The 20,735-nt window shown below is 37.0% G+C and overlaps 1 protein-coding gene across 1 annotated transcript in view; it reads right to left on the bottom strand.

The window, feature by feature from the left end:
- LOC109056560 (androgen receptor-like) overlaps window positions 1-20,735 on the bottom strand; it is a 78,219-nt gene that overhangs the window by 41,464 nt on the left and 16,020 nt on the right. Inside the window, exons 2-3 of the mRNA XM_042756380.1 lie at window positions 18,232-18,383; window positions 15,676-15,792 (exon numbers count right to left, since the gene is read on the bottom strand). Of these exons, the coding sequence (XP_042612314.1) occupies window positions 15,676-15,792; window positions 18,232-18,383 (269 nt within the window). The remainder of the gene's footprint in view (window positions 1-15,675; window positions 15,793-18,231; window positions 18,384-20,735) is intronic.

The following is a 20,735-nucleotide window of genomic DNA, read 5'->3' as shown; positions in this document are numbered from 1 at the left end:
CTACGAGGTAAAACCTACCCAGAGGTAAAACCTATAAAGAGGTAAAACCTACCCAGATTCAGACTCGACACAGAGCAGAGAGCAAAGAGATGATAGCAAATAAATAACGTCAGCGGCCATGGCACTGAACGAGCAATCGTTATTATAGTTCAAAAGGGCAAACAGTCGAAGTTATTATGCGAGTTAACTTGAGTCAGAATGTACATGTGCACAGTTTCATTTGTCATCCGTCACCGTGACATCAAGTGGACTTTTGAAGCTGAAATAAACAGTGGATTAAGCTTGGACTTGGAATAACGAGAGGAATAACATGGATAACTTTCTTGTTGGAGGATTGTAATGCATCACAGGCAGTCAGGTACAAGGAAGAGAGACTATGGCTAGGCTACTTAAATTAGGTAAGACAAAAAGTTGTATTTTTCGCAACAGGTTTATTGACTTGTAATAGGAATTTATGGTGGAATATGTGAAAATCGGATTCCAGTCGGGTCTGTGTCTTCCCGGCGGGTTCGGGTCCAGCTTCCAAATAATAGACAGGTCCAGGTCAGGTCCGGGTAGGCATTTCTCGGATCTACACGGGTCCGGGTCCAGCTTTTGAAATTATAGACGGGTCCGGGTCGGTTCGGTGTAGTACATTACGGGTCTCTTTCGGGTTCGGGCATGAATTTTTTGACCTGTGAAGACCTCTAATCTGGAGATCAATTACCTCAAAATGATGGCTGTATTTCGGGGCCTGAAATACTTCCCCTAGCAGTTAAGAGGCTACCATGTCCTAGTGCGGGTTCGTATCTGACCCCAGTGGGGCACCAACTAAGAGATGCTCCATCCACTAGAAAATCTTATGCCCTCAGATGGAGTGTTTTAAAAAGTTGGTGTATGACACACCATGCAGACCCATTTCACAGATAAGTTGTTTCAGTGCAGGAGTTCTTGCAAAAAAAAAAAAAAAACTGTCCTCAGGTATATGTCCTGGTACTCTCAGAGTCTATGTGGCCGCCATTTCAGCTTGCCACACTCCGATCGATGGGGTCCCTATAAGGAAGCACCCTCAAGTCACCAGCTTCATTCGTGGAGCTAAGCAGTTGAAGCCACCCACCAGAGCAACTGTCCCTTCGTGGGACTTAGCTATAGTGCTCGAGGGTCTGGTTGGGACCACTTTTGAACCACTAGAGTCAGCACCTGTGAGGTTTCTGACTCTAAAGATGTTTTTCTCATGGCTATTACTTCTCTGAAGAGAATTGGGGATTTTCCTGGGCTGGTCAAAGCTATTTTGCATCCTCACCCTAATTATCTTCCGAAAGTTCCATTCTCAACCATATATCCGCTTATTCTTGAAGCCTTCTGCCCCCCACCATTCACGACACTTGAGCAAGAATGACTTCACTTACTGTGTCCAGTAGGGCTGTGCGATATGGGGAAAATATCTAATTGTGATTTTTTTTGACAGATATTGTGATTGCGATTTGATTTGCGATTTTAAATTGCAAAGTCAAGCTTCAGCTCAATACTGTCAATAATGTGCAGCACAGTAATCTTACAGTTTCCATTAAACCATTACAAAATTCCTTTTTGTTTTTGGCATTATTCCAATAGGAATTACTGTTGTTCTATTGGTTGCCATCTGCCATATTACATCCCACCAACAGAATCCATCAAATAGACACCATTATAGTTTACATTAAAACCAATACAATTCCCATTATTACCCTAAAATCTATTCAATTTTCAGTTGTGTTTAAAAAGGGGTTCTATTTTTTATTTTTACTTTTTTCTCAGCAGGCAAGATTATAATGGTATAACTACTTTTACAGAATTAACTTAATTTCACTAGAAAGATTTGTTTATTTTTATAAATAAAGAACTGTATGTCTTTAGTCAATTATTAAAGTATTACATATGTTTCATTGTATTTGGGATTTTAAGAACAAGTGGAAAATATCCTGAATGTTTCATTTCATCCAAGTGAAATAAGCAAGCAGTTATACTGAATTTACATTCGTTTTAAATGCGGAGTCAGGCGAGAGTCGTTGCAGGTTGCGCGTGCGTCAAGCCTCATCCATACTAAAAAAAGCACACCAAGAGATAACCGCTGCAGGGCCGCGTGAATATAATGGAGCATTACGAAACAGGCTGCGTGAGTGTGGCAAGTGTGAACGGCTCGTCCGTGACGTGGGATTCGCACCGCATGGGAAAGAGAGGAGCGAGTACGAGAAGCATTCCGAGACAAAGGCTGTGTGTGCGATCTTCTGAATTGGGAATAGCGAACATGCATTATAAACTTATTTCAAATTAATCTGTTCGGGAGATAAAATATGTAAGATAACGTTCACATTTAACATCTAACAAAACCTCTAAGAATGTATCTTTTATTCTCCAGTATTGAAAACAGAACTGAGAAGGGAGCTCTTGATATGCATTGTGACGCAGCTCTTGCAAATAACCTTTTTTTGTTCATTGTCCATCGTTTCGAAGCTTAAGTTACTTTTTTGTTAAGTTACGTTTTTCTTTAGTTTTAATTTGCCTAACTGTCGATCTGACCCTGTAGACGCCATAATCCCACTCTGTCACTCTCCTGCTTTCTGTTTTTTTTTTTTTTTAATGGTGGGCATTTACGCAGGCGGCTAGAGCAGTGCTGATTGGGGAGAAAGGAGGTGCACTCACTCTATTGGTTAGTAAGACTGCCACACAGGGCTGGCAGTCATGCATATGGTCTGGAAAAGAGTAATATCACGTCCACATCGCGGGCTTTTGAGATTAGCAAATCCCAACATCTCAAATCGCGATTAAGATTCAATTTCGATTAATCGCACAGCCCTAGTGTCCAGTACGTGCTCTTCAGAGTTACGTCCACCACACTACCCAGTGGGGTACCCAGCCCGCTATGGGGGCTGCAACTGGGGGGCGGATGCCCCTAGACAAACAATGTCACATTGGGTAAGGGATGCTATTGCCCTAGCATATGAGGCACTTGGTCAAGCTTTGCCTCTAGGTGTCAGGGCCCGTTCAACCAGGGGGTTACATCCTCTAGGACTGTAGCAAGAGGTGTCCCTTTGCAGCAAGTGTGTGATAAGGCAGGCTGGTCGTCCCCGCACACATTTATCAGATTCTATAGTTTAGATGTCCATACTACTCCGAGTCAACATCCCAAAGTCATGTATGAGACCTCTTCAATGTTTGTGCGCACACACTACACAACCTTGAGGGGTCTAGACACTTCCAGTCTGGCGGCATTGGTATTCGCATTCCCATATACATTGAAATGCAGCATCGAGAGTAGCTTTTGATAGGGAATGTCTCAGGTTACTTGACTGTAACCCTGTTCCCTGAAAAAGCGAGAATAAGATGCTGCGCATCAATGCTGCACTGTAGGCGTGCCTAGATGTCAAAGACAGACAAAGACAGACTTTAGGTTGTGTGTCCGTTTCACGTCTATTTATAACCCCTCAGGTGCACGTAATACAATGTCATGTAACGAGTCTGACCTTTGCATTATGGAACCTCCTTTTCTGTGTTTCTAAGTCATCTTCCACACTCTCTTGCCGAATCCCTCTCCCATGGTGTTTTGCCCTCTTTTTCCCCTCCTTCTTTTCTCTCATATGCCCAATGACTTTCATTATGTATTCAATTTTCACCTAGACCCCTGACGATCTTACAGAGGAGCAGAGGACTGTGTGACAGTGTGTGCACATGTGTGTGTGTGACTGTAGTGTGAGAGGTGTTGAGATGTTGTTAATATGGCCTCCAGCTGCCAGAGAGGGTCTAGAGGGGCAAAAGTGCCATAATTCAATAATGTGCTGATAACACTCTTTCTCTTCTCTTTTCTCTACTCAAAGAAAGACAGCTCTCCTAATCCTCCCCATCCTGTCATTTTTTTCTTTTAGTTCCTTTGGAAATACCTCACATCTCTTACATTTTCTGCCAAACTTCATAATCTCACTCACACACTCTTTCTCAGTTCTATTTCTTACTTCTGTAATTTAGCAGCTGATGGAAGTTGTTACTGCTATGACTGATTTTAGAATAATACATGCTCTCGTTCCATCTCCCGTTCAGCATGTGCTCTATTATAACTTAAGATAGGTGCGTTAGAGTCGGTGTCCAATTGAAACTGGATCTCTCCTCCTCATTTATATCCCTCAATGTGCTGCCATCTCCTTGGCAATCAAAGAAAACAACCTGTAATGGTGCACTATATAAGCCGCCTGAGAAATACAATAATTGCAGGTCATTGTCACCAAGTCAAGAAGTGCACCTATCTGCTCAGGAACTTACTGCTTGATTAACTGAAAGCCATGCATTACTTCACAATACAGCACACCTGAGAAATAATTTGGATTAATTTCCTCTCTGATTATTATTCCAGTTTATACATTATTGTATTATGAACAAGCCTGTATTGTAAAACTCTGGCTTTACGACAAATACGCCAGTGGATGTTCTAGATAAATAATAGCAATTATATGCAGTTTATCAAGGTCAAGGTGCTTCTGTCTATAGTTGCATGAAAAATAAACAACAACAACAGCTAAGTTCTGCTACAGAAACCCTCAACTTCATTTTTACCTTCATTTTTGTACTTTTCTGACTTCATTGAATTTCTATATTAAGTAATTTGTTGGCTGTTAGTTAAATCTGTGCACTTATAAAAGAACCTCCTGACTCTGAGTTATAACAATAAACTGTTATATGAATACTGCTGCTTCTGCTGCAAAAAAATAAAAAAATAAAATAAAAATCCTGACTGGCAACGATTAACATTTTTGATTGTGAATAATCACGTGATTTTTCTGTGATTAATCGCATAATTATGCACAAAATTCAATAATGAATTCAAAAGTAGTGTATTGCACACTTTTATTTTAAAAGTACTGCTGTATAAACAAAAGTGCAATAACATTTGGTTTGCAAACACTTTAAACAAATAAGGTGCTTTTTTACAGCAGTATTCCCTTTACATACAGTAATAGCAGTTAAAATATTTATTGTAAATCTCAACTTAAACATTAATGCAGTGGTTCCCAATCCTGGTCCTGGAGAACCCCCAACAATGCACATTTTAGATGTCTCCCTATTCAAACACACCTGATTCAACTCATCAGCTCATTAGTGAAAACTCCAAGACCTCAAATGTGTGTGTCAGATAAGACACCAAAAGCATGCAGTGTTGGGGGTTCTCCAGGAACTCCAGGAATATGTGATATATAGATACAAGATAATTAAGGATGTATTTTAGACCACTATACACAGCTACAAATATTTTATCCTTGTCGTTCATAACTGGACTTTTAAATTGTATTAACTTTGTAGTCTACAGCACAACAAAGTAGGACATAGCAACAAATACAACTATAAACAGAATTAAACCAGACAAAACATAAACATTTAGCCAACTTAGCCATGTTAGAACACAAATAATCAAGACAAACAACGTTGGACAGGCAGATCACGTGGTCTGGCGAATTCTGTCATTTCGCTTCTGAAATGCTCCTTGCTGGAGCTGTATCAGGCCACAGACGTGTGCAGTGTTAATAAGAGGTATATAGTCTATAGTCTGTCTACACTGGACGCGGCAAAGCAACCATTGCAACTCATTTGAATTTTGTGTCAGTATGTCATAGATAGAATGAGGCAGCAGTTTACTGTTGGAGATTTGTCATGTCGCGCTGCATCCAGTGCAGAGTATGTGAGTGGAGCGGCAACAATTTCCCCTCCATGCTCCGCGGCTAAATTATTTCACTATGCTTGAAAAATCAAAGTTCTATTCAGAAATTATATTAATTGAAAAATAAATGCATAATACTAAAAGAATAGTTTTAACATAGTTTATTGGAACACTACAATTAGCCCAAGTCCATATTAATTGACTACTCACTTAGTTTACTTGTCTGTGCAACTTCTCTCTCTACTATAATGAAGCTGAGGGTAATTACTTCAGAAACAGAAAGAATATGATGTTACTTTTCAATTTTTCTTTATTCCTGAATGTATGTGCGCGATCTGTACGTTATGTGCGAGCTTGTATGCTCTGTCCGTGTGCAGCAATATAGCAGCACATTAGTTTCGAGTGGAGATTAACAAACTGTACAACTTACAACATGCTTTAACCTCCAGCACTCGTCCATCGCCATTTTAACCTTTGTATGTGATCCACATATCTGTCAAGCTAACTAATTATGTTTAATGCGTGAGTTTGAATAATTTGTGCTTGTGACGGAGTGGTAGTCGAGCGTTCTATCATCTAGCGTTTTATCATGTTCATTTTGTGATCAGAGGGCCATGTAAAGGGTGGGTTTTAGTTAAGCGCAGCGGAGTGCTGGCCCGCCGATGGAAACGCAGAGTGATTCTGGCCTCTGTGCTACAGGTCCGAGGCTATTAGCCCCACCCTGCTCGTTTAAAGCACTGGCTCGCACTGGCCCGACAGTGGAAAAGCGGTTAATGATTGGGGGTTAAATATTTGAACAGGATGATGATGTGTACATCTTACTTATTCTGTTTAAACATCTCATTTATTAATTTAGACCTACTCTTTGGTAAGCTACATAAGACATTATTCACAGAAGACTGAATAAGTACAATTTATTCCAATGATCCTCTTCAAAACGTTTTGCTTTTTTGAGTATCAATGAAGTAAATTTTAAAGTTGTAATTTGTACTCAAGCAGTACTAAAGACATAGTCTTTAAATTACAGTTTGATTAGTCTATAAATTCTGGGTTTAAGTCAGATGGAGACAGATTCAGAGTTAATTAATCTATTCAAAAAATGAGATGGAAAGATTGAAAGAGAATCAGTGATCACAATCAAGCTGATTGGAACTCATTACCCAGTGACCTACTGTATACAGTCTCAAACAAACTAAAAAAAAAAAAAAGAAGTCATAAAACACTTTGAAAAAGCCCTAATGAAATGAAATGGCCTGTTCTTTGGAATAATCTACAGCATTTGTTCTTAAAAAATTAAATAACTTTTGATGAAGAATAAGTATGCTGTAATTTAAGTGATAAAAGCAGAATGCAATAAACTATGCTTTGATTACGTCTGATCCATTATCCATTGCTGACTGCAAATCACATGAAAATGTATTAAATTAGTGGAAGCCCTTTGGAGAGACAAAGGAGAGAGAGAGAGAGAGAGAGAGAGAGAGAGGAGAAGTCCTTAAGAGAGGGAGACCTCTTAATGCAGACCAGAAAGATAAACCCTTAATAATTCATCAATAATTCATCAGCAAGTGTCCTAGAGGGAAAGAGAGATCAAGGAGAAATGCCTGACTGCACTACTTCAATAAAGAAGTTCCCCACAGATAATTTGAACACACGCCCCTCATGCATTCTCTCTTTTCTCTCTCAAAGCAGTCTTTAAATTGGCTCAGCTGCTATGGACCTGCATTACCAACTCAATTTATATACAGATTCAGAGCTTCGTACAGAAACAGGGTTCAAAATCACCACTCACCACTTGCCATATCCATGTAAACATTGGCTTTGGTGAGTCAAGGCTTGTTCAAGATAAATATATTAGTGTTCACACCAGCGGATGATATTGTCTGTTTATTCTAAGCACATGCTCATCTGCTGCTCTGAATTCTCGAGCTTGTTATAGCAGGATTGATTCTGATTGGGTGTCAATGTTTTTATCATTCATCGGCTAGAAAAAAATCATTCTGAAAGTGTGCTTTCAACGATATAGTTTCTCTGAGCTTTTATCATTATAGCTGTGATGTGGACTCTTATTCCTTAATATTGAGAACTGTTTTTAGAAAATATCTTTATCATTATCTTTATAGTTATTGTCCTTGGTGTGAACAGGTATTTACTCTTCAGTTGGCTGGCAACTTTATTAGGGATGTCAATGTAATACATAGTTTAAGTGGAAGTCTAAGAATAATTGCCTGACTCATGCTGATGGAAGCGACATGAGCGATTTAAATCAAAGAAATACAACCCATATCCAAATTAATCTTTTTTGCGACTTGTACATCCTGAGTGGAAAATTTACTGGATTTTTTCCCCCCAGAACTGTGTGTGACAGGATACATAAGATATTTCTCATATTAAAAGTATAGTTCACCCCGAAATTTAAATTGTGTCATCATTTACTTACCCTCAAGTTGTTCCAAACCTGTATGAATTTCTTTCTTCTATTGGACTAAAAAAGAAGATATTTTGAAGAATGCGTGTAACCAAACAGTTTTTGGTGTCTCATTTATAAAACTCTCCGTAGATTTCATCCTAAAAGTGTACGTAGGCGCAAAAGCTTTCAGATTTATAAAATCATGCGTAGTCCAGAACCTGCCCAATAATCCCTTTATAAATCCCAGTCAGAGGAAGATTTTGCATATGTGCATCTCCACCTCATCTCCTCCCTGAAATAACCACATATGGAGCTTACAACGCCTTGTTTTACTATGCATAACCTCATCTGCATATCATTTCCATGCATATTCCCATGCACTTTACATTTATGTTTAACACCGAGACATTAAGGAAATATGATATGGGGACTATAATGTCATTTATACCATACACATACATTTTTATTGCTAAAAATGATCCAGTATCCTGTTATGTTTTAAAATAAAAAAAAAAAAATAAAAATAAAAACAAAATCATTTAAATGGGAAGAGGTATGTATTTTAGAATAGAGTTGATCACATTATTTTACACTGGCCAAACAATGTTTCAATTGTTTTAAACAATTCAAATCAAATTAAATGCAGTTTTGCTGATGAACATCTTTTAGCTATTTTAGTGGAAACAGATAGGCCAATATGCAGCTGCGGTTGTAAGCTATTATCATTGGTCCTATACCAGACAATGGACCGTTCGACTACTGAATCCAGCAGTGTCCACCATAATATAGAATTAAGTGTGCATCATTGATCATTGTTCTCACTAAAATATTTCTCATAACATATGATCTGTAGTTTAGTTTAAAGATGAATTATTGTGCACCTAAAGCACTCCTCGCTGTCATTAAAACATAGCATAGGCTACCACAAGAAAATTATTTAGCCTATTGTTAATAAAATTATGTAATTATGTATTTTGTAAAATTATGTAATTTCAGTGTTTATCTCCATTAATGCGAGTGGAGTATTTAATGTTAATGTGTATATGAACATGTGAGTACGCAACGTTTATAAATGAGACCCCTGGTCCTTTCTGACTTCCATGGTATTTTCCCATACTACGGAAGTCAATTAGGACCAGCAACTGTTTGGTTACCCACATTCTTCAAAATATCTTTTTATGTTGAAAAGAAAGAAAGAAAGAAAGAAAAAAAGAAAGAAAGAAAGAAAGAAAGAAAGAAAGAAAGAAAGAAAGAAAGAGACTCATACAGGTTTGGAACAACTTAAGGGTGAGTAAATGATGACAATTTTCATTTTTGGGTGAATTATTCCTGTATTACTGGGTGAACCATGACCAGTGGAATTTGTTTCCATGACTTAAAAAGAAAACCTAGGGTGAGATAGCTTGCTCCTTGCAGTGATCGAGCCAGCGAACTTCTCATTGCTATGCCTGGGCTGTAAAGGAATAGTTCACCCAATGTCATTATTAAAATGTAAGTCAATCTTCTCTGCTGAGGTTATTCGAGGTCATTTTGTGAACAAATTATTCTTTTGAGTCAGTTCTTTTCCATGATTGATCTGAGCAGGCCCAGGTCTTGACGGCTATAGAAGGGTGGCCTGGCAGATATCCTGGGTGGGCATTTCTTTAGTCGTCATAATCATCACATAGTCTAAAACAGGGGTCGGCAAGTAGGTTTGGCATTGGGCCAAACAAAAATTTGCCACTAGATGGTGGGCTAGAAATTAATTGATGAAAAATGCAACTAGAATTGCCTGTGACAGACTTTTACAGTGTCTTTTGTAACTGGTAGTGAGCTGTTACTCTGTGTTAAGAATACTGGAATACTTAGAATACTGGGTTCACACAGATTTTTTGGTCACAAGACCAAAGTTTTTTTTTTAACCGCAAGGTCTAGAGATGTGTTTTTAGAAGGGGAATTTCTTTGAACTTGAGCGCCGTGTTTTAGAATGATGTATTATGCACGAAAAGCTGCTATAAAGACCTGAGACGAGCGCAGCATTCAAAAACAAATTCAAATTCAAAAATCTGACATCCAGGAAATATGTCTTAGGCAGCAGTTTTACCACAAATAGACAAGAGATACCACAACCACCAGAACTAATTACTTTTGTCTGCTTTACAATGGAACACAAGCTTATTGCGCACGATTCCCTGACATTTAACAGATGCATCATTTTGCATCAAGTTAGAACAACTTGAACAGCAACAAACAATAATAATACAGTGAAATAATCAACTTAGACCATCTAGCCCTCTATTAAAGATTAAAGAATTATTTCATCATACCTTTAGCTTACACAGTAGTGCTGCATTCTTAGTTGAACCGCTTACATGGAAAGTTTGTGTATCAGATGTAACAATTAAAATGTGACTTTGTGAAATGGACTGTCCTAAATTGTTGCTATAGTAGCATCATGTTAATGCTAGAAAGCCTATGCATTTGGCAACTGTATTTCTTTTGATTAAACCATTATATTTCATAAATAAAATCAATTTTCACACTCATCTTGAGTGAGGGGGTGACGCCTATTTTAGAACCAGCCGCTATCAAAATAACCTGGCTGCAGGCGCTGGACAGATATTAATGCTGGCGGAACAGTTTTGGCCCGTGGACCGCCTGTTGCCAACCACTGGTCTAGAAGATATTTATACTGTACATGTTGCTGTATAAACTATATAAACTATTTTATATTTACACTGAAAAAAAGCTTTCATGGGCAGCCTAGAATATCATGCACTTTTTTTTCTTTATTGAATAGTAAAAAAAAAGCCCTCTTTGTTCTCTTTCTCTGGATCATTGTTTCTACACTGGTGACTCTTTTCAACTAACTTTTTTATTTAAACCAAACAAATATACAATCATGTATAGAACATTGGAGGGACCAATTGTTTTAAGGAAAATATAAATACCAGGGCCCATATTTACAAAACATCTTATGGCTAAAAGTAGCTCATAACTCGCCAATTTAATTTAGTGTCAATCATAATTTTAGGACTCCTAAGTCACTAAGATCAAACCACAAACTATCCTAAAATGGCTGTTGCCGCCAATCTGCCTCTGAAACATCTGATAAAAATGACTTTTTAAAAAGGTATCGCCTTTGGTTTTGGAGGTTATCCCAACTCTAAATTTTCCTTTGATTATATCCTTGTTTTCATTAACCAGTTGGGTAAGAAGTAACAGCTGTTCTTGCATCCAGAATTTTTTAATTTATTTATTTATTTATTTATTTTACGTTTGGATGTATTACTATCAGCCATGATTATGATATGCATATTCACTAATTGTTTACGAGAAGCATACATGTAAGAGGCTGACAATTAGCTGAACATATACTTGTTTAATTAGTGACAGCCTGCATTTTAAAATCTTTATTTGAATGTGACAACATTTTTATTTTTAAACCGTTATATATGGCAACATCGTGCTCTACAATATTTCTATGAATAAATCTCTGAAAGAGACCCCTCCCCTATCAGCCAATGACTGTGTGTATAGTTAGTAAGCATGCTGACATCAACCATAGCAACAACGTCAACCCCACCCTTACTCTTAGCTTAAGGCTTCTCTATATTCCTCAGTAAAAGTTTGTCTCAGCAGCTATGTGAATAGGTTTGAAGAGAAAACTCTTTTACTGCTATTTAGGAGAACTCTTAGAGGTAAGATAAAATGTTTTGTGAATACGGGCCCAGAGCACTATGGTAATAGTATGTGTAAATGGATTTACGGGAATAAATTAAAAGAAGAAAAAGAATAGTAAAAGAACAAGAATAAGAATTTTTGTAAAGTAATCAATCTGAACTGCAAATAATATTTTTATTTTAAAATATGCACCCATTCAATTTCAGGTGTAGACCTATTGTTGAAAACGCAAAACAGAAAAATGCTATTGTCATCATAATCAATTATAAATTACATGAATCATGTAAATGGCAGACCTACTTTCCATTCAAAACCGTGGAATTTGACGAAACAAATTCGAACAGTTTGCATCACTGGATATTGTTAGTCGTTACGTGTCTTATACAGTTGAGCCGACTGTTGCAACGAATGCAACTTTCATCGCAAAAGCTCTTTACTTTCAGTTTTCATTCTTACATTCAGCATTAACAGCAATCCAAAAGGGGGTAAGCTTGCAACTGAACTGTATAGCCTACATGCATTTTAGATGCTTATATTATGCTCTTGCACCATCCAGCTTTTCTGCAACAGACTAGTCTAGTGCCACCAACAGCTCAAAGTTGCATTCATATTTATGCTAATAACTTTTGAACAGTAAAGTTTAGAAGAAAAAAAAAAATTTCCCCATTGATTCCTTGGCTCATGCTGAGTCAAATGCATACTAAAATTTTAAATTGTACAGGTCAAGATTTTTTGCAATTTTGAATTATTCGTAAAACCTACTTTTTCGAACTCGTTCTAGACATTGTGTCAAAAAGTTATTAAAAGCTTTTTAAAAAACACTACCATTTTCAAACTAATGGCTTTTTTAATCTTGCAAAATTTTTACGAAGAGTGCAAAAAATGACAGTTTGCCCAAAATTCATACAAGTTGTTAAGCTGAGGCTACCTGCACAGTTTCAGTGCAGTGCCCCTTACTGGTCAGGAGATATGAAAAATTGCTATTTTTGCTTATAACTTCTGAACAGTTTGCCCAAAATTCATACAAGTTGTTAGATTCAGATCGCTATGCTGAGTCAAATGAAATCCAATTTTCCCTTATGAGCCATTTTGAAATTATGACATGTTTTTAAAACACATTAGCGTATTCATTAAATGGGTCATCAGCATGATGCATCACTTTGTATAGTTGAAAACCGTTCAAGATCAAAACCACAGTTTAAAAATAAAAAACTTATGCAACATTCAAAATTATCATTTAAACAAAACAACTTTTGTAAATATCTTCAAAACCGTTCAAGATCAAAACCACAGTTGGAAAAATGAAATTGGAACTAATTACAGTACAAATCTTGCAAAATTTTTAGTGACAAAAGAATGCAGTCAAAGTCGGATATGGATCATTTTTTATGTTCTCATAAATATAAGTGTTTAAAAATCCAAAACAAAATTAGACATTTTCACCAAATTTGACACACTTGTGTATAGGCGCAGTCTGAGGACACAAAAGATTGGTGGGATTGCCACTTAATGGTGCTATAATTGAACAAAATATGAAATTGGAACTAATTACAGTACATTATTATGACATAAAATGCTATATTTTATTTGTTTGTCATTATGAAACTCAGTATGTGCCACTGGTATGATGCCCTGAAGGTACTCAAAAAGTTTTGAGGCAAGAGTTGTAATGAAATTTTAAAGAATGCTAATAGCTTTTGATTATTTTTGCCTATTACAATAATACTGGTCTTAATAGATTCCTTGGGTCATGCTGAGAACATAGATACCAATGTTGCCATAGTTGACCAAGCTTCCTGTCCGCTATTTTGATTTTCTTTGATAACCTACTTTTTTTAAACTCCTTCTAGACCGTTAGTCCGATTTTCACCAAATTTGAGTCAGATCATCTTCAGACCATATTCACAAAAATGTATGGATTTTGTGTCGATGGATGAAATCGTTTTTGTACCCTGTACCCAACAAGATATTTCCTGCATGTGTACCCATTAATCGTTAATACCGCATTTGATGGCACAATGCCAAAACGACTCTGAGGCTGTATCTCTGCAAAGCCATATTGACACCAAACTTTGCATGTGTCACTGTCACCTTACTCTGACCACACCACCTCAGTTTGGTCACAAAGACACCTATTGGTTGACAGTGATAATTCAGCCATTTTGCCTTGAGTGTTACAAGCTCTTGGTGCATAAAGAAGATCTGTAAAGTTGCAAAGACTAAAGTCTCAAATCCAAAGAGATATTCTTTATAAAAGTTAAGAGTCGACTACTCCTACCTAAAACGGTTAATTCGAACATGCCCCCACATGTATACGTCACGATATTCTCGCTGTTTCCACCGCTGCCATGTTGTGGAGATGCTGTGTGTTTCATTGTGAAAGCGAAACTACTTTGTTTGGCCTTCCAAAAGAGGACACAACTAGAAATCAGTAGTTAAATTGTATTTACAACACTGTTGTATTCAACCCAAATATTCAGATGTGTGCAGCTCATTTTACGGAGGACGAGGACTGTTTCCTGTGAAAGTAGCCTACAATGCTGGTATCTGTTTCTATAAAGTTGGGCAGTTCAGACTTTGCAAGGAGTGTCTGGCACTTCTGACTCACAGTCCGTAAGTACGTTTACATATTTAAAAAATTTGCCACTGACGATTCAAACACGAGTTTTGAGTAGCGCTTGTTGTTTGTCATTTCTCCGATCACAAATGCAGACATGGTTTTATGTTTACGCAGTGCGATATGCAATGCAACCCGTAAAAAGACAGTATAAGTCATTATAATCAGTAATTATATCCACACTGGATGCAACAAATGCCTCGTTTATAATGGGTTATATTGTTTTTGTCTTATCACGATGGGACACGGCATCAGAGTTTGGTAAGGCAGCGTTTCCCAATACCAGTCCTCTTATCACATACAACGTTTGTTCTATTCGACCAAAAGTGCCCTGCGAAGTGGACATCACAGGATATTCCGCCATGATTCCAGTTCGAAATGAGTGTCGAATTCAAAGGTCATTAAAGTGTGTGAGACGTGAATTTAAATTGTATTTATTTACAAAGTAAATGATGTCACACTTGTCTGTGTGTGAAGACGCTGCAGGCAGCAGCACAAATCAATCAATGAATGTTCGAAAGTAAGTAAACTTCAACAGATTTCCCCTGCTCAGGGAGTAGGGAGCAATGAACATGGTCCAGGGATCATATCAATCAGAATGCAGTTCATGCATGTAGCTCTCTTCTAACGAGCTGGTTATATGAATCAGGTGTGTTAACTACGAGAGACATGCAAAATATGCAGAGCAGGGGGGTATGAGGACTGGGATTGGGAACCGCTGTAGTAAGGGCGTGACATTTCCGTCACACGCTTGAGGCATTCATAATGCACTGGATAGCTGGCCAAGCAGAGCACACCTCGCTTTTCAAAACAATGAGTTGTAAAAATCAACTCGTTTCAGAAAGGCGGAGCATAGAGGAGCAACAATAATGTACATTTTGTGGGAAATAATGTGTTTTTTGAACCTTAAACTGCATAAACACATTGCATTACACCAAATACACAAAATAAGGTTCTTTTTAGCAACGTCATATGACCCCTTGAAATATGTCTTTAATTGCTCATTGATGCAGTTGGTCTGATGCTCCCAGCCATGCTGGCATGACTTGTCTTGCCTTCTTTGTGCTGAGCCCTTTAATTGCTGCTTGCTATATTTTTTATTAGTTTTTGCTTTTTTATTCATTTTTTATTTTAGTTATTTTATTACATCAAGTTAAACTAAATGAAAATGAAAAAATGTTCCTTGGAAATTATCTGAACTATCATTTTTTAAATATTAATATAATATATATTCTTTTTTGGGGGGGAAAATAGAAAAATGCTATGCTATTTTATAACCACTATATAGCACATCAGAGTACAGCACTAAGAGAGTGCAGAATTTACCTCCCAGGGTCATTCCGGCCTCGAAACACTTCTTCAGACGGCAGGATGGGCAGTTCTTCCTCCTCAGTTTATCTATGGTGCAGTCATTCCTGCTAGCGCAGAGATACTTCTGCTTCCCTAGAAGAAGAAACAGATGGTTTTCAGAAGTTATAACTTAGTTTGATTCAGTTGGCAGCCAAACAAAATAAACATAAAGAAAAGACATTGACATACAAAACACACACACAGATAAAACATAGGTCAGAAAAAAACAGAGAACACACACACACACACATGCAAAATGCTCCAATTAGAGGGAGCTGTTAACGTGACAAGCCAGTCTGATAGGTCACAGCCCTCACTCTGGTCACCTGGGGACACCCAAATGAAAAGTGCAGAGTGAGATTTGAAAAGAGGTTCTATTGTCTGTGTGTGTGTGTCTTAATCAGGAATACAGAGCCACCGCTGAAGTAACCTACACAACTGCAGTCAGGTCTGACATGAAATTACAATATGTAACAGGCATCCACTGCCAGACCTACAGTACGTACAATTATAACAAGATCTGAGATTAAAACATCAAAATCAACTGTAAATCAAGTGTAAAAGCAATGCAATTCACCTCACCACCAGAATCAAATTTAACGGATTAATTCACATAAATACTGGATAACACACCATGATAATACATGATTTTACATAATGCCAAAAAAAAAAGTACAAAATGCAATCAGATCTTGCAGGTAATCTTTTTATAAAGCTGAAGAGTATAATTTTAACTGCTTTGTATGTGTCCAGGAAACCTGTTTGAAAACAGGGAAACTGGTGATACTTAATTGTGAAAAAAAATACATCACCAAACAAATTCAGAAATTAACCTTACAGATCTGTCTATTATTCATAAACAAAAATAAAGAGGCCAGAATAAGACTGCCCCTCTTAGTATATTGTTGTCTCTCTCTGTCTCCATTAACAGTTGAAACAGTATAATAGTGTGATACTTCTGTATTTGATTAAACTGAAGTTCATTGTTGGCTGTGAGGCAAGACCTTTTAACTCCTCTTAACTTTGATAAATTGTTTTGTTCCACAATCTGTTGGTGTTCAAAGCAAAAAGGCATCACTTTATCAGAAGTGTGTATTATTGTTTCAGTTTGAACATTTATTTGCAGGATGAACATGGGTTTACAAAGTGTAAACATTATTAAACTTTGCACACTTGTATACATCATAACATTATCACTGATATACATAATTTTTTTTAAATTTATAGTGAATATATTTGTATATCGTGTGTATATTCAGTTTATCCTCAGTCTTCATTTACCTCATGTTTTTCCAAATCTGTATGACATCCAATACACTACCATTCAAAAATTTGGAGTCAGTAAGTTTTTTATGTTCTTGAAAGAAGTCTCTTTTTGTGCTCAAGTGCATAATTTAGGGCAGAATTTATTTGATCAAAAATACATTAAAAACAGTAATGTGGTGAAATATTATTACAATTTAAAATAACAGTTTTCTATTTTAACATATTTTAAAATGTAATTTATTTTGTGATGGCAAAATAAATTTTATGGGGCAGTCATGGCCTAATGGTTAGAAGGTTGCGGGTTCGAGTCTCAAGTCTGGCAGGAGATTATTGGTGGGGGGGGGGGGTGATTGTATAGCGCTCTCTTCCACCCTCAATACCACGACTGAGTTGAGACCCTTGAGCGAGGCATCGAACCCCTAACTGCTCCCCGGGTGGCGCAGCAATATGGCTCCCCACTGCTCTGGGTTTGTGTTCACTACTGTGTGTGTGCAATTGAATGTGTTAAATGCAGAGCACAAATTCTGAGTATGGGTTACACTTCACTTTCAAAGCAAAAATTTCAGTCTCCAGTCTTCAGTGTCACATGATCCTCCAAAAATATTCTAAAATGCTAATTTGGAGCTCAAGTATTATTTCTTATTATCAATGCTGAAAACAGTTGTGCTGCTTTTTTTTGACATTATAAAAGTCTTTACTGACAGTTTTGATATTTTTTTTAAACCATCACTTTTAAATAATAGTACATTTTATCTATGTAACACAAATCTACAACAAAACTATCTATATTTCATGGAACACAAGTTTTTCATGAGGATATCTCAATGATTACTAATTGTTTATGGTGAGTCTTTACAAACCTCACAGCCAAGTCTGTACTTTACAGGGTCGTAGGTATTAGATTTCCATTGCCACACTTTCTTTTGGGTTGCATAATAGGGAAAGAATGTGTCCCTAATTTGTGCATACTTAAGATACAATGTGTCGCCTATTTGCTCTCTGTCTTTCTCTCTCTTTAACTGAACTCCTGAAAGCCTGTGTATGACGTGCCAATTGTTGGCTTTTAAAGTGATATGATTAAAAACAATAAAAGGACACATGGTCAAAAGCATATTAATTCTATGGCAGCTTTAAATGCAGCTTTAATGACAGTTTATAGCTGCAGTTAAAAGTTCTAATTAAAGTAATAACAGTCCTCACATATGGTGAATATATTTAGTCGCCAATACAATCCATATTTTGTTATAATGGGTGTGTTTATGTTACCCTCAGCAGCTCTCTTAAAGAAAACTTTGCAGCTTCCACAAGTGAGGGCTCCATAGTGACATCCTGATGCTTCATCAGAGCAGATTAGGCATCTCCTTTGTGGAGGAAGGAAAAAATCCATTGGGAAAATGTCACTCCTCCCTCCATCAAACCTAAAAATAAAAACACAGCATAAACTCAGGGCATAACAAATCACTGACATAAATGTTCTGCTCTCTGTTATATCAGCAGAAGAAAACAAATACATTGCAAACATGGAACTTGTTCTTCCACTGTAATGTCAATTGTGAAGAAAAATATGAGGTCCATTATCAGTAATTCGAACAGAACACACATATCAGATCTCATCCAAACAATCACAGAAATATAGGAGTAATGGGCGCGTATCTGTACTTTCAAATGTTTAAAAAGAATAAAAATTGTGTAAGATGTAGCTTAATTTCTCTGAAGTTTTACAGAAAGTCATTTGCAGGTCCAGCACTCAGCTATAACATTCACTATGAAAATGCACACTTGAAAGCTGGTGCATGTACCTGTGTGTATCATCGGCCCAAATGATGGTGGAAAGTAGAGGTGACATTATCCTAATGCAAGTGGCAGGTCTCTAATGAAGGGTAATAACTGCTTTATTCCTTAAGGAATGATGGAAAGATTCTGAGTTAAAGAGAGTCATTCAGCATGATTATTCTGTTCTGATGATGGCAGCCAATTCTGTCACCACACACACAGTGAGAAAGGAAAAGTGAACAAAATGACTACGATTAGGACAAGGGCATATTTCTGATATTTTCTTGGCTGTCTAAAAGAAGTGGTCAAATGTTCTACATTATAATAACTTTTTTTTTAAAGAGAGAGTAAAATAAAAAAGAGAGAACTCAGGTAAAGCATTGTGGCAGTCCAGACCTACATAAAAAAGTAAAAAATCTCATTGCCACCTTTGTTTTTCACTTTTCACCTCTTTTTTTCTTGCATACACATGGTTGGGTGCTGCTGCTTCATGCAATTTCTGAGAGTTTACCGATCTGTGTGCTTGACGACAAAAGATAGATCAACCCGTAGTAGAATGGATGAATGGAAAGATGGCCATTTCAACTAATAATGGCAGGAAATAAATAATGGGAAAATGACTGTCCACTTCAACTTGAAACCATGTCTGCATTAGGTATGAGACATTTATAAAAAAACATGTACATCTACAGTTTAAAACTTTTTCATTACATTTAAACAAGAAAGGGGTGAATATTTACATTCATTTAACAGTAATAAACAACATTAACCTACAAATATATTTTACTGAAACCTTTTAAAATGCCACATGGAGACTTTAGTGATGACATAAATTGTAGCATTTGATTCAGTGTGACAATTTATGTGAAATGTTTTTTCAAGCCATTTACACAGAACGTAATTTTGCTCATGTTTCATTAATGAGGCCCGCTGTGAATATATCACCCCATTTTCCTGTGTATGAACATACAGTATTGGGTATATCAACACACTTTTTTCCACATTATCTGTGCTTACTGAATGGGAAAATTCTGTGAAATTCTGTCAAAAGGCAAGAATAATATTGGTAGCTAAAGACACATTCAAAATCTATTCAAAATAATTAATAAATGAACACAAGTGTAGGAGTTTTGTAAATTTTTCCAGAAATCTTCTGCAGAATTCTATGCAGATTCCAGGGAGGCCTGCATATGGATAAAATCTCTCTAATGTAATGTTGTATGGGAGTTCTGACATTCTCTGGAGGTGTTTTGGTTGTTTTACTCACACTTCTGACCTGCCAGCTGCGGCACTTTCCAAACAAGCCATATCAATCACAGGGTCTGGGTGTCTCTCACGATCAGCATTATGGCCGCTATTGCATTGACCTCATGCAAAGGCATGTTTAAGAAGGTCACTTGGGCTAAAAATAAGGTCGCATTAAGGTTCTGAGCCAGAGTAGTCACACCACACATGCTCTCACCAGGGACTCAAGCAGTGTTTGTTTGCTCTCACTTACTATTTCCACTGACACGTTCTTTAGTCTTCCTCATTACTGTAGATTAGACATAACTTGATAGCTTAACAACACTCAAGGGACATTTTTGAAATACTAAATGGGGAGTGTGTGTTTATCTTCACCTTTGCTTAGTAAATTTATTGTCATGCTTCGTGCTTATGTCAGGTTTGCATTTATTTCCCATGCTCCCTCAGCTGCTGTGAGGCTTGTGTTTGCCATTTCTCTGTCTCCAACATTAAAGGAATAGTTAACCAAAAATAAACTAAAATCAACCCAAACCTTTCCAAACCTATCCAATACCACTTTAAACCCATTAAAATATATAACAGAAAAAAACAAAAACATATTAAAAAAAAGAAGAAAAATATTTCATTACAAAAAAAGTTGAAGTTGAGTGAATGATGACCAAATGTTCATTACATTAATGTCAGAGTTGTAATACTGATGAAATGTAGATGTTTTCGGTATTGTGGGCTCTGGCCTAATCAGCTCTTGAACT

The sequence above is a fragment of the Cyprinus carpio genome, chromosome A5 (genome assembly GCF_018340385.1).
Source record: "Cyprinus carpio isolate SPL01 chromosome A5, ASM1834038v1, whole genome shotgun sequence".
In the NCBI taxonomy this organism is placed as follows: domain Eukaryota; kingdom Metazoa; phylum Chordata; class Actinopteri; order Cypriniformes; family Cyprinidae; genus Cyprinus; species Cyprinus carpio.
Note: the sequence above shows the minus strand (reverse complement) of the source record. Positions and strands in the feature narration are given on the sequence as shown.